At 33.9% G+C, this 14,342-nt stretch overlaps 1 protein-coding gene across 4 annotated transcripts; it reads right to left on the reverse strand.

Annotated features, from left to right (window-relative positions):
* Positions 1–4,137: 4,137 nt before the first annotated feature.
* On the reverse strand, positions 4,138–13,632 carry LOC145162776 (disease resistance protein RUN1-like). Of its 4 annotated transcripts, none has more exons than XM_079081835.1 (8): positions 13,449–13,632; positions 10,970–11,683; positions 9,040–10,174; positions 8,624–8,947; positions 7,627–8,544; positions 6,850–7,501; positions 6,441–6,511; positions 4,138–4,470 (listed from the first exon to the last, which is right to left on the reverse strand). In XM_079081835.1, exons 2-8 carry the CDS (start codon positions 11,542–11,544, stop codon positions 4,438–4,440), a joined length of 3,708 nt encoding a protein of 1,235 aa, XP_078937961.1. In that variant the 5' UTR covers positions 11,545–11,683; positions 13,449–13,632; the 3' UTR covers positions 4,138–4,437. The 4 variants fall into 4 exon arrangements, with proteins under 4 accessions (XP_078937961.1, XP_078937957.1, XP_078937952.1 ...); XM_079081831.1 differs by having other exon boundaries at positions 13,414–13,518; XM_079081826.1 differs by lacking the exon at positions 13,449–13,632 and adding an exon at positions 12,118–12,569.
* Positions 13,633–14,342: the final 710 nt, after the last annotated feature.

Raw genomic sequence — 14,342 nt, forward strand, 5'->3', positions numbered from 1 at the left:
CAATTAGGTACATATCATTAACCTGATACCTTGTTGATGTGTTATAAAAAGTTTCTTTGTATATATACAAAGTTCCTTTGCCGACATACCATTATTCACTTTGCAGCTTTCATTGTTGGCTCAACGTCTATCATCGTTGCTTATGTTCTCCTTATGTTCATGTATGTATGTAGCTATGAAGACACATTCTTGTAGGAATTATATTATGAAAATGTACAAAATCAAACAAGAAAACAGAAAATGTTGAGGCATGTTTTTTACACAATATCCTTAAAATAAATTTTTCCAGTATTGGGTTTTTGTTTCCCAAGATACAACATGGTCGTGTTTTGAAATGTCAAAGCCTATATATCCTCTCATCATTCACTAGTTTCTCCTATGAGAAAAATCACATAAATTTAAATGCATATTACAAATATTATTTCTATTTTACTCTAATTTAGCTATTTAGATCAATAATATTTATCTCTATTTAATTAATTGATTAAGCTAAATAAGATCCAACTAACAATTACTATCTATTTAAAAGTATTTCCCAACTAAATAAATGATCAACTTAATAAACCCATATCAATATCCATATGAAATCATACGTTTTATATATTCTCATTTTGGTTATTAAAAATCTCTTAAATTAGATTCATTATAAAATATGTATATGAAGCATATATAATATGGTGCCTGACTTAGACGGCAATTATGTATAAACATATTTAGGAAAATTCACATTTACCAGTTTTTTTCATAGACTTCATATTTTTTAGTTAAAAATTTTAGAAAATCTTACAAATTTAAAAATACCTAAAGTTTTTAAGCGTGTTATTAAATTACTGTTGGCCCAAAATACCTATTATGTAGTTTAACCATTTGATTTAATTCAATAACTTAAAAGGCCCAATAAGAGATCATTCGATACGTTTTCTAATATTTGAAATATTTGAGCACATTTCCTCATTTACCAAAAGTCGCCAGATACCACACGCCTCCTCCTTGTTCAGGTACACAGTACACTACTTCGGCGGCGGCAATAATCGACCACCGTTATTATGTTGTTTACCGGAAAAAACAGGATTTCTCCTTTCTAAAACATGCCTCTCTCGTGGGAGGTCTTACCACTTCTCATAAGCCACCACAGTTGATGGTCTCCGTTGGAATTATGATGGAACTCTGTCACTTGACTATAGTTCGCCGGAGGAAAACGTAAACAAAACTATCAGAATAAGTCAACGAAGTCTTCGCCGGAAAATGGTCTTCCAAACATTATTCCCTCTCATCTCGCCGGAGTTCAAGTAATCAACTTGACATCCCTTGGGAGTCTTACCCTTCGTTTTATGCTCCTTGTAACACCACAACCCTTTCCGAAAACTAATCCAGTAATCAACTTGACATCCCTTGATATTAATTGTCGGTAAACCGTCTGAAGCTTCATAAGATATTTACTTATACTCATGGATTCCGATCTGATGCGAACTCTATTGTGATTACCAATAATTTAAACGGAAAAATCAAACTCTTATAGACCTTGATATATACTTCACATCGGAGTTCTTACCGGAGAAGAGGAACCGGTACTTTTTTAATTCACCGGAGATCACTGGAAGGAAGTTCAGATCATCTCTCTCCAGGGCTTCTTTGGCCAGAGACTAGTCTGATGTGTAATCAGAATCAGATACCAGTGGATACAAGATTAGATCAGCGGAGACTCCACAATCTACATCTGAACAATAAATTGCCAATCGCATGACCCATTAACTGATAGCATTATTGGGCATCTGTTATTGGAAATCCAACTCCTTTTCGTGTATTCGAAAACAAAGCAACTCAATTTTTGTTTAGAAATAGGCCATCGCCATAGAGCACATAGAAGTAATTAATATAGACATTCTCACCTATTGGCACATCTGATCGGGATTGGTAATTCTAATAGACGAGCTTCTTAGGGTTGAAAGAATGTATGAACTGTTATACTAAGATATAGAGAAAGGGCTATCAGTTACAGTTGTTTTCAAACTCAACTCGGCCTCCTCCAATAATCTGAGCCTGATTGATTGAATAAGCACATTTGAGAGAGTCTTGGGTCCGATATCAATTTGGGTTGAAGGGGACATGTGAGAGGTATCGGGTGCAAACATATTCCGAGGTGGGTACTAGCTAGTGTTTCCTCTGAGTGGTAACTACAGTCATAATCATCGCACCATGTCATGTACTTATTATATGAAATTGATAATCGAATGCTATGGTACTTTGCTTGATTGTGTGAATTTTGTGGTTTGGTACTTTATGAATTTGGTAGGTTGGTACTTTGTTAAATTGTTAGGGGCTTAATGCATTTGTTATGAATTTGGTAGGTTGGTTCTTTGCTAAATTGTTAAGGACTTAATGCATTTTATTTTGAATTTGGTAGTTTGATACTTTGCTAAATTGTTAAGGGCTTAATGCATTTGTTATGAATTTGGTAGAACCAACCAAAATACGGGGGAACCAGTTGAAGCTGAAACGAAAAACCGGGAATTGGACCATTAAGGGACTAATCTGGTTCTTGGATTTTGGTTCTAAAGTCGCTTTCCAACTCCATTAAGTTATTTTCCTGCTCATTAAGCCGTTTTCCGGCCTCATTAAGACATTTCCAGCTCATTAAGTCATTTTACAGCCCCAGTAAGTCATTTTGCAGTCCCATTCAGTCATTTTCCATCCCGTTAAATAATTTTAGCCTCCTCCGGTTCGGTCTAGTGGAACCGGAACTGCTAGAATCGAGAACCGTATTAAGCTATTTGATGGAGCTAGGAACCTTTTATTTTGTTTGACATATATTGGACTTGTACCGCCGATTGCACAACAACTGCACCTTTTTTGTCCCACCTTTTAGGTGAGACAGGAACTTAATATCAATCCTGTTTGTGCAAAAGCCTTGTTAACCCTTATCACTAAAAATAACCTTATAAAGCCTCTCCAGTAGTGGCGAGAGAGTCATGTGTAATAAACACAACTTTATTGATTATTGTCATAAAAGTAGGCGACTACAAGGAATCGTAATAACTGTTCTCGTGATTGTAACTTCTTATAGATGTTTGTTTTTATGTTTCACAATTTCATTTCCGTTTCTTGGCCGAGTTTCATAGATAATGATTCATCAAGATAATAATGATAAACATAAAAAGCAAATCCGTAAATGGTTAACACGGTAGCAATTAGCTTCATCTTTTCCTGAAATATAACAACCGCTAAGATCGGGATAATCGCCAGAGCCACATTACTGATTACTTTCGAAAAAAGTAACAACGCCTCAGAAATTGATCCAAATCCATTGATTGTTGAAAGTTGCCACACCACCTCTACGTAAATCATAATAAACTAATAATCAAGTAAGCTATCTTCCCGAGTTTAGAGTTAACCATTTCACCCTGCAAATTGTTCCATTGACTGTGTACAAAAGTGCCAAAATCTTAGTACTTGATGCCACTAATGACGGGTAGATTATCATTTTTAACATCGCATAGAACATTACCCCTTTTAATTAATGTACACCTTCTGAAATAATAAAAGAGACTCCAACTTTGTCTGCACTTGACATTGTTCCTTTTAGAAATCAGTACACAAATTATTTTGCAATGGTTAGAGATTATATATATATCAGGTACGTATCTAATTGTGTCACCAATTTAAACCCATCTGTAGTCTGAACATTTCCCCATTTTAACACTTTCTGAAATGATAACAGAGACTACAGTTGAGATTGTTCCTTTTAGAAATCAGTATACAAATTATTTTGCAATGGTCAGATAATATATACTATTGTGTCGCCACTTTAAAATGTATTAGATTGTTTTTGCTAGCTTTCTTCCTCTTCCACGTGCTTTTCAAAAGTACCAATGACAATCACTTGTTGATGATGTGATGTGAATGGTATATATGTCGGGTGGCCCAAGCAGAGAGTAGCAATCCTCTGGTTGATCATAAATTTGAAAAAGGAAACAAGAGAACAAAAATGTGTCTGTTGTATAATTATACTGAATAAAGAAGCATAACCAAAACAACATTATGAAATTGGGGTAAAGCATTAAAACATTAAGACATTATATTACACTCTTTTCTCTCAATCACATGAACCAAATAACAAAAATTAACAAATATATAAAGTAATAAAAACAACATTACGACTTACATCATATTCATTACATGTGTATTAATTAACTCAAAAACCATTCATATTGTTTTCCCCTGTTTTTGGCAATCAAGCATACAACTATCAAAACAAAAAACAAAAAGATAAATCGTTACTAGGGTGACAATAAGCAACCCATCTTAATTCTTCTGGAAAAAATTAGGATATAACTTATTGAGTTTCGTGCTATTGATTTAAAGTAGCATTAGGTTACCCATCTTATTAAATGCATCTATTTTGAATTCAGACAACCATCTTTCTCAAGAATTTTCATGTCAAGGACGAGACCTAGAAGATTCCCCCTTACCCTGTGAATAAAGGAAAAGTAAGAAAATTTTAAAAGTTATATAACTATATAGAGATATGATACAAAATGCTATGAAAACAGATAGAAACTTAGGAGTATTTATATTATATTACATTTTCTTGATTCAAAAGACTTAATGACTCCTCATGACGCCATAGTCGACTATGTTTTCATGGCTTCTTAGATTTTTGATTAACATCTCTCCAAAACTCTTGAAGAAATTTATACATTCTTAACCTGTTGCTTGGTCCTATCCTAAGAAGACCTCTATTAATAACACTCCATAAAAAAAGTAATATGCTTAAACAATTCCTTATTGTTTTCTAGAGTGTGATAGATTGTTATTAGCATGGTAGACCCGTAAACATCTATTATAGATGGTGCATTGAATGGAAAGAACTCAACCCTAGTGACTTTGAAACATGATGACAATAGAATACAACAAGATCTCTTTAAGTTTGTTCATACATATATGTGAATCAGCTAAATATACGTGAAAGATGTTAATGAATAGAAATAGAAGACTACAAGGCCTAAACGAATGCAAAAATTATAATAGTCACTAACTGAAACCCTTGACTTGTGTAGTATGCTTGTTAGCAAGTTGAAAAGGCTTCAAGTGAAAAAATTTAAATCTTATTATGTCTAGTCTAGGAGGTCAATGGCAAACAGTGAGAATTGTGATCTAAATATCTTAGCAGTTTATCACTACACATGATGTTCATGGAGAAGTAGCATAACACGAAAAAACTGTTTGTTTAAAGTCCAATACAATTCGGTGGGACCATTTCCATTGATTAGAGGGAATCCAATGACCTCTGGTAGTCAAATAATAATTCAAAATTGTATAAAGTTTTTTGGAGGAAATACAAACTATGAAGTGAACCCCAATACATTTGGGGTAAATTAACCAGAGATAGAGGCTGCGGAAAGTTGGGTTCCAAAAAATGTGATAAAATTTTGGATTCTCTATCAAAGAAGTTCCACAAATTCATAAAGAATCCAAACAGAGGAAATCATCTTTTAGAAAAGATTACAAACAACGTACAACCTCCATTTAACACCTTCCAGAATGCTACCCCACAGTATAAACCTCCAAAGATGAAGAAAGTTTAAACCACCATAAAATCTGAAGTGGCCATGCTGTTAAGTTTCACAGATATGGCTGAGAAAAATCATTTTTCCAATGATTGCAATGTTAAAAAAAGTGGTGAAGCATGAATAATATAATTTCCAGAAATATCAAGAAGTTAAGACGAATGAGAAAGTGCACATGCATGGGGAAAAGGTTGTGGAGAAATATCAACTCAAGTGGAGATCTGGTCATCATCTGATGAGAACTCTAATAAACAAGCCCACTTCTTCCTTATGGTCACTACTCCAATATCAACAAACTTATTAAAGGGTCAGAAATCAATTCAGATTCAAAAAAGCCGAGGAAAATGAAATGTAGGTAAATGAATTGGTGGAAGTTCAGAATGAGGAAGAGGCCCTTAGGGCCAAGACTAAGGTTGTATTAAAAAAGTACAGTAGACTAGTAGAGGCATTGTATGAGGTTTTGACAGAAGAGGAAACTGAATTGTATAATTAAAATTCAAAAAAAAAAAAAAAGATAAATTTACTCGATAGCGTCAAACATTTGATCATAAATAAATAAAAACCAAAAGACCTTGATAACAACCAAAAACACCGAATTTAGAGCCCTAAATGAAGGAATTAGGTATCGTAATTAGTATGCACCCACTCTAAGATTAAAAGTTAGAAAATATTAGACAAATTTCATGCCCTATCATATCAGCCCCAACTATATTTTGACGTTGCCTTTTTCAAGCATCCATTGCAAGGTTATAACTCCTTTTATTTTATTACATACATCCTAAGCCATTCAAGAAATTTGATGACAACATATTTGGTTGTGTATGCCTTTTATTCATTTGATGAGAGAAAGGTTTGGGTGTCAAAAATGTATACCTCACGTGCGCTGCCAATTGTGCTAGAATTTCTTTGAGAAAAAGCTCTGAACCAATACTTTTCCTTTTGTTCTGAAAACAGATAAACAGTTATGTGTTAATTTAAGATAGAAGGCTTGATGAGTTTGTATTGGGTCCCAATATTTATTTGATCCAACATATGAAGACTTAATGAGTTAACATAGACCCATTCAGACAGATCACTATTTGGGTCGATTCATTTAAAAAATTAGAAGTAGAAATTTTATTTTTCATATTTTATAAAAACAAACTCTTATAGTAGAGGTCAATAAAATCAATGATAAATGGGTGGATTTGGGTTTTATGAAACATTTATTTATCTACTAAAAATAAATGGGTCATTACAAATAAGACATTACTGTAATGTATTTAACAAAAATAACATCTACCTTGAAAGTTGGGGCCTTCCATAATGAATTTACGATGATATGGATACAATTCAATGCCAGTCTCAAAAAAACGTGTATTGTTTAGGAGGTATTCTCCTGTTTTTGTTTGAAAAGGAGAGAGATCTCCACCAATTATGTGATTCCATGACTTGTAATAACCCAATGCATCTTCTTCTTCATCCATCTTCTCTCCTTCATCATACACAAGACTCACCCCACACTCCTTTATAACTTCACCATATGGTTCTGTAACAGTAATAGTAATATGGTCACCAGCCTCCATTTCATTCATTCCAAACATCCAATGACTTAACATCACCCAACACTTTAGACCTTCACTAAATTTATCCCTGTAACGTTCGTATATCCACCTACGGTTTTTTGTTATATTACTAATTGTCATCATTGGCGTAATGGGGAACTGACCATATGATAAATAAAAACACTCAGCAGAAGGTTCTGATGTTTGCAGAGAGCAGAAGTTGAGTCCTGTAAGGTTGTTTGGAGATGATGATGATGATGATGATGATGATGATGATGATGATGGGATGGTAAATGATATTGATGGTCCCACACTTCTATGCCTAAACCAACTCGGCATCTCCTCCGCCTCATACAATGTGCTGAATATTCCAAATTCATAAATCATCATCTGCCAAATATAACCACCTTAGTTAATCACCTTAATAATAATGTTATATATATATATATATATATATATATATATATATATATATATATATATATATATATATTCACATAAATACTAGACAAAACCTCGATTTTAGATTCAGAAGAATTAGTTCCCACGCGCCTTTCATTAAAGAAGTCTAAATTAGTCCAGCCCAAGCGATGTAATACTTTTTCCTCAACACTCACCATTGGTTCGATTTTGACCACACCTTCAATTTCGTACGACCCACGTGTGCAATCTACCGAAGATAAGTAATTTAACCAGTTTACGGATAGCTTGAGTGGGCACATTTCTGGATCAAATACAACTTTTTTTACATAATGCACATCAAAAGGATTAATAGACAACTCTCTTAGTGTACGTGGAGGATACTCGACTGACTTCAATTTTTTACAATTCTCCATGCTAAGTATCTCAAGTCTAGGAAGGGTTCTCACACAACTGGGCATGGAAATGATAGGATTACCATCTAAATATAAATGCCTTAACATGGATAGGCAACTAAAGTCTGTGGGAAAGGATTCATGGGACAATTTATTATTTGCAAGTGACAACCTTACTAAAGACCTTGGTAAAGACATTGCAAAGGACTTCAAATCACGTGGTATGGCACCCACAAAGGAAGAGAAAGAGGTTCTTTTGTTTATGTGAATGTTGTTAACCGTGAATATTTCCAGTGAATCCATATCCATATTCTTGATTCGAGATTCATCAAGATTACAACCATCTAGCAACACTGTTTTAACCTTCTTTAACTTCCCTATATTTCTTGGAAGTTTTTCAAGCTTCTTGCAGTAGCTCAGATCAATGAGGACAAGTTCAACACATTGCCCAATTGATTCACAAATATCAAGCAAACCAATGCAGTTTCTAAGTATTAACCTCTCAAGCACAGGCAGTTGATCAAAGTCACAAACACTATGAAGTTGTTTGCAGAAACTTAAATTAAGAATCTTTAGTGAACCAAACAATCTTTTCTCTTTTAAGCACGATCCATCCAGCTACAAAATGGAAATAAGTTAGTATAGTATTGAATTTGATCAACTCACGTGGATGAATAATAAATGAAGACAAGTTTACCTTTTGCCTCTTCTCAAGTCGTTGTGGATTACTATAACAACTTACAAATGATTCGATATTGCTACATGACATGTCAAGACCAACAAGATTCTCTATAGGTAATTCTGCAGGTATAGACTTTAAATGAAACCCATGCATACATAAGCCTCGTAGATCCTCTGGAAAGTTCTCATAAGACCCATACATGTGCACATAATTGAGTTGTAGTAACATAAGACTATCCATGCTACTCAATGCATCTGTTTTCAGCTCAAATGATGCTCCCAACTTCTCTTTCTCAAGCATGCGCATGTCAAGGGCAAGGCCTAGAAGATTTCCCTTACCCTAAGAAGAAGAAAAAAAAGGCAAATAAGCAAATTAGGCAACGCAAAATATTTTGGGCATTCAGACTACTAAAAGTATACATGGCCTCTTACCTTTTTTTGTTTCAACACTCTGAATGACTCCTTATGACACCATAATCGACTTCGCTTCCATGGCTTGTCAAGTGATTCTTGATGCACTTCAAATCTTCCCATCTCTTGAACCAACTGATGCATCTTCAATTCATTATTCCGTCCGATACTAAGAAGACATCTATCAATGAGATTCGTGATTCCGGATCTTGTGTTTATATCACATGCCTGTAATATTGTTTCGCTAACATCTTTATCCGTTCCAACAAAAAAACAAGCAATATGCTTAAACAACTCCTTATCGTTGTTTGATGGCAAAGTGTCGAAGCTCATTCTCAAGACATTATTTATAGGGGAACTAATTTCTTTCTTTAGCCCTTCCATGCACCCTTCCCAGTAAGCCACATCCCGATTATGCAGAGACTTGCCCAAAACTTCAAGAGCCAATGGATGTCCTTGACAATACTTCATAAGCTTATCTGTCACCTCTTCATAACCTGCCTTGGGATGGTTACACATGAACGCATGGGAACACAAAAGTTGTCGTGATTTAATCTCATGTAAGCCTTCAAGGAAGTCTTTTACATGTTTGGGTTTAATGTTTCTTTTGAATAGTTCACAACTCTCTGTCAACCATTTGTCCTTTGTGGTTATTATAACTTTGCTTCCGGGATGAAAACCTTTGCTTCCAAGTAATGCATCCAACTGAACAAGAGTACTGATGTCATCAAGAACTACAAACACCTTTTTACGGGCCAGTGCATTCTCTATCTTTGTGGTGTATATCGAAACATCATGAACTTTAATTGAACTTGTTTTTGAAATGTCATTGCAGAGTTGTTCTTGTAAATCAAGCAACCCATTAAACTGTCCATCACATTTCCTTGTGATATCTTCAATAAAGCTACTTGTGTGGAATTCACGAGAATATAGCCCATAGACATGTTTGGCTAAAGATGTCTTCCCGATCCCGCCTATACCATAAATAGTAAGTATGTCTGCCGTATGTGAGGATCCATCTTTCAACCATGAAGTCACAAAGTTAATATGATATTCCATCCCAATAAGAAATGACCGAACACTTCCTAAGGATATACGTAATCTACGGTAGATGTCTTTTACAATTTCTTCAATTAAATCACTCTCAAACCTGAAACTTGATTTAAGAAGAACTTCAATGCACAATCTACAAACTAACAAACCAGATTTGGATATTTAATTAATCTAGATCTAAATGGAAATTATAGTTATTACTTTTAATACGTTTTTCACATCAAAATCATATTGTGTTTGCACTTAAACCATATAAGCATTTATTGTGTGAGGTCATAAATATATGTATAATAAGACCAAAGCTACAAATGTAATACAAGATTTCACTAATGGGTCATCTAACTTTATAAGGATCCTAACCCAGCACCACAAACCACACACATCACGTGAGCCCAATTTGGATAAGCCCAGTGAGCCACGGCCTTGGATAGTCTATAGAAAGAAAATATACAAGGATACGTGTATGGTGTAGAATGGATATCTTTTTACATGTAAAAGAAGTTATTCATCATAAAAACGAGTGTTTGGAAGTGGTATTGTATATTTAATAGTAGACACACAGCAAATGGTTAAAATTTGGTTTTTAATAGAAGCATATAAAAATAAGTGAAACGTTTATCTAAATGAACTAACCTATGATAAAATACTAAATGTGTAACAAGTGTGAAAAAAATATCGTAACAGTTAATCTATCTATATAAATTGATTTATGGGATCACATAACAGGATACTTAGATTCACTTTGTCATCCCCATGATCCTAATGAATGAAAAATATGCCAATTTGATGATACTAAAAAAACTTATTAAACGCATATGGAGAATGTGGTAATGAAATTTCGTGTGTTTACTCAAACAAAGTTGAAGGTTTATGAAAATATGGGTAAGAAAGATGTTACCTTCCTTTTACATCATTTCCTTTTAAATTAGCAACTTCTACAAGTGCCTTACTCCATCGGTCCATCTTTTTAGCCCATTGATTTATTTTAATTGGATTTGTCTCTGCCTTCATCGTTTGTTTATGTTTAGCCATGGCATCTCCAAAGCTACTTTGTTGCTTCCTAACATGGGTGGGCTCCACATGATAAAAGATGGGGATGACAATATGGTCGGATGTCATACGCTGCTCAAGGATCATCACCAATTCATCGAGGCACCATGTTGAAGAAGCGTAATTCTTAGACAATACGATAATAGAAGCCCGAGATGCCTTAATTGCGCTCTCTAATTCTGGTTTCAGATCTTCCCCTGTTTCAATCTCTTCATCATCCAAGAAGGTATTGATATTGGCATCTATAAGGGCCTCATAAAGATAATTAGTAAAACTAAGACGAGTGTCAACACCTCTAAAACTTAAAAATACATCATATCTATGACCATGAGTTGATGAACTAGGACCACATGTTGATGAACTATGGCCAGGAGTTGATGAAGAAGACGAAGATTCTTTTGGAAGTTCAGATAGAACAACCATTACGAGTTATGTGTCGATGACTCTTCACCCTTCCCAAGGTTTTCGAAACTCCTCCACACGTTATTGTTTATGAAAGTCGGTTTCACCGGCTTTCTTCACTTGTGCTTCGACGTCACGATCCGGTACATATATAATGTTTCTACATAAAATCGAAATAATATTAGTTACAATATGCAACTTAAGTCTCAGCAAACAATTAAAAGCTCAATAATAATAATCATATCTTCGAATTCTTTAAAAATAAAACTTTTAAGTGATTAAAATACAATACGTATGCCCCTCTAAACTTTTCATACCAAATATTAATACACCTGCAAAATGTTTAAATTTCATTGTATGAACCCTAATTGTAAATATGTTGACTTTTATCCCCAGCCTTTGAGTTTTGAATTTGCTTTCGGAGCTATGTAGTAAAAGACGAATGTGGTTGCACTCCAAGAATCCGAATAACTTAGAATAATATTAGTTCAATGCGGAATAAGATCAAATCAAAATATCAAACAATAATCAACCACCAATGAAAAATAAATGAAAATGATACATAAAAAAGATACAATGATTCACGTGGAAAACCTAAATCTGGAAAAACCATGAGGGTCGGAAGCCGAAAAACAATCCACTGGAATTCCAGTGTTTACAGAGTTCGAACAAAAAGATTACAAAGAGCTAAAAATGGTGATGTATATTTTTGTGATGATCAAAATGAACTGGTTCAGACCTTCTGCGTTATATATTTCTTGTGACGTTTAAGTCACTACCCAACACGAGGAATATTTAGTACATGCATATTAATGGAGCCACCAAACACCTTTTGAAAAGAATAGAAAGTTGTCGTTGAATCTGATTCCTCATTAATTGCATCTACCACAACCGTTTAATGGTGAAAACATGTCACGTCAAGTTAAAATTTTAGTCCTTGAAGTATTGAAACTTGACAATTTTGGAAGGCATAATTTCCACAAAGCTATATGGTGCATAATGTGTATATGTATGTTTTAACCTTTGCTTTTGATTTTTATGTTAAAGGCCATTCTAAACTCGGTTGGAATACAAAGAGAGGCAGGTACGTTTTCTCTTTTCAAGCCGAAAAGGGCTATTAATCATTGCAGTAGCACTTATGTGACAAGTTTGTGGAAGCTTTAACCAACATATATATGGCTAAGTATTGACATAGAATACCCATTACACAGCCATGAGAATTAATTAAAAATCATTTCCTCAACTAATTGAACTGGTTAACCTTTTTTTACGGCTAAGTTCAGGTGCCTATTTTGATTCATTTGACCTACAACGTCCCTATTTTGATTTACTTAACAGTTAATCCACATAAACATACCCACTATTGTCTAAATGAAATCGATTTTTAGTTCACTTAGGTAATCCTCAAACAAATCAACACCGAATACCATTGTAGATACAACTACAAGATCCACTATTACCTTCCATGAAAGGAACTGCAAAACATATAGCTAATTAAAAGATCAAAACCATAAACAAAAAATAAATAAATAAGTTTCTTGACTAGTCAGTTTATAGATCCGCAACATTAGCTAAGACTGATCTTATCAAATTTGAATCTCCATCAATAGATCTAGTATCAGCATACATTTAAAAGATTTGCACTAGCATTGATGGGCTTGTTCCAAATGACAAAATATTCTATTTCAGACGAAGAATTCCCCGATGTACACAAAGTTTTGTTCATGATTCTAAACTTCACGCAAGAACATGCCCGACTGTGTTCTAAAACTAAACAAAAGTAATTGAAACATAAAGATATTTCAGTCACCTATTAATAAAATAAAAACAACTAAATATGATGTGATTTATGATTAATAAGATGAAATTGTCTTAATATGTGAAACTAACTTTGTAAGCGTGTGCCTTCATAGTTACCGTCTTACCAAACGGAAAATGTACGTGAAACGGCGACGATAGAGGACGAACAAGCGGCCACAAGGCCGAGAAAGATGAACGGTTAAAAAGAAATAGAGTCAACGGCAGGAAACAGCGAGTCAACGAGAATAGGGAGGGAGATGGCGAGAGAACTGAGACACCGTGGTTCTTTTCAACGACTGGTTACTGGTAAGGGATGGCAAGCCTCAATTTCTTATAGAATATAGACAAACTAAGATATTTAATTATAGCTTTTGATTGACTTTCGTATTTTAATTTTATTAAAATGAAAGAATTGATAGTCAAGTTTAATTTGGATATTTTATTTAGATATTTGTTTATTACTTCTACATACTTTATTCGATATAAGTGGTTCTATATAATTTATTTAAATAGTTTCATATTACACACTATTAGTTTTTAAAATTTTATTATATATTTATATAGTGACAAAGTAAAAAACTTTAGATACAGGTATCAGACCTGGCAAAATTTGACACGATGCAACAACTCAACACGAAATTAGTAGGTTTAGGTAAGACTTTCAACATATAGGGTTAGAGTCAAGACTTTCGATTCGAAGATGACTTATGACTCGTTTAATAATATATCATTTTTTATAAATTTCATATTTCTATAAATATATTATATATTATAGATTATAGACTTGTAGTGGGCCCAACACAAGAACTAAAATTAAAATTCAAACATTCAAAGTGACTTACTCCTCTCACCACCAATCCCCTTGGCTCCCCCACTCTAATTATTACTATGAACTTTATCATTTCACCTCCTAACTTTAGTGTTTCACTTTTTCCTTTTCACCTCTCCTTCTCTTACTTTCCAACTTTTAAAATGTTTCAACCTGACATGACACGATATATTTAAAAGGTTTAAACCTT

The sequence above is a fragment of the Lactuca virosa genome, chromosome 1 (genome assembly GCF_052849685.1).
Source record: "Lactuca virosa cultivar CGN04683 chromosome 1, Lactuca_virosa_CGN04683_v6, whole genome shotgun sequence".
NCBI lineage: Eukaryota > Viridiplantae > Streptophyta > Magnoliopsida > Asterales > Asteraceae > Lactuca > Lactuca virosa.

What these genes read in the sequence shown, in the direction of transcription:
- LOC145162776 (XM_079081835.1), bottom strand. Translation starts at nt 11,544, where the DNA reads ATGGTTGTTCTATCTGAACTTCCAAAAGAATCTTCGTCTTCTTCATCA. An exon ending in CTTCTGAATCTAAAATCGAG is followed by an intron (nt 7,502 to 7,626) that starts GTTTTGTCTAGT and finishes TATATTTGGCAG; the next exon opens with ATGATGATTTATGAATTTGG. An exon ending in GGAAGGCCCCAACTTTCAAG is followed by an intron (nt 6,512 to 6,849) that starts GTAGATGTTATT and finishes ATCTGTTTTCAG; the next exon opens with AACAAAAGGAAAAGTATTGG.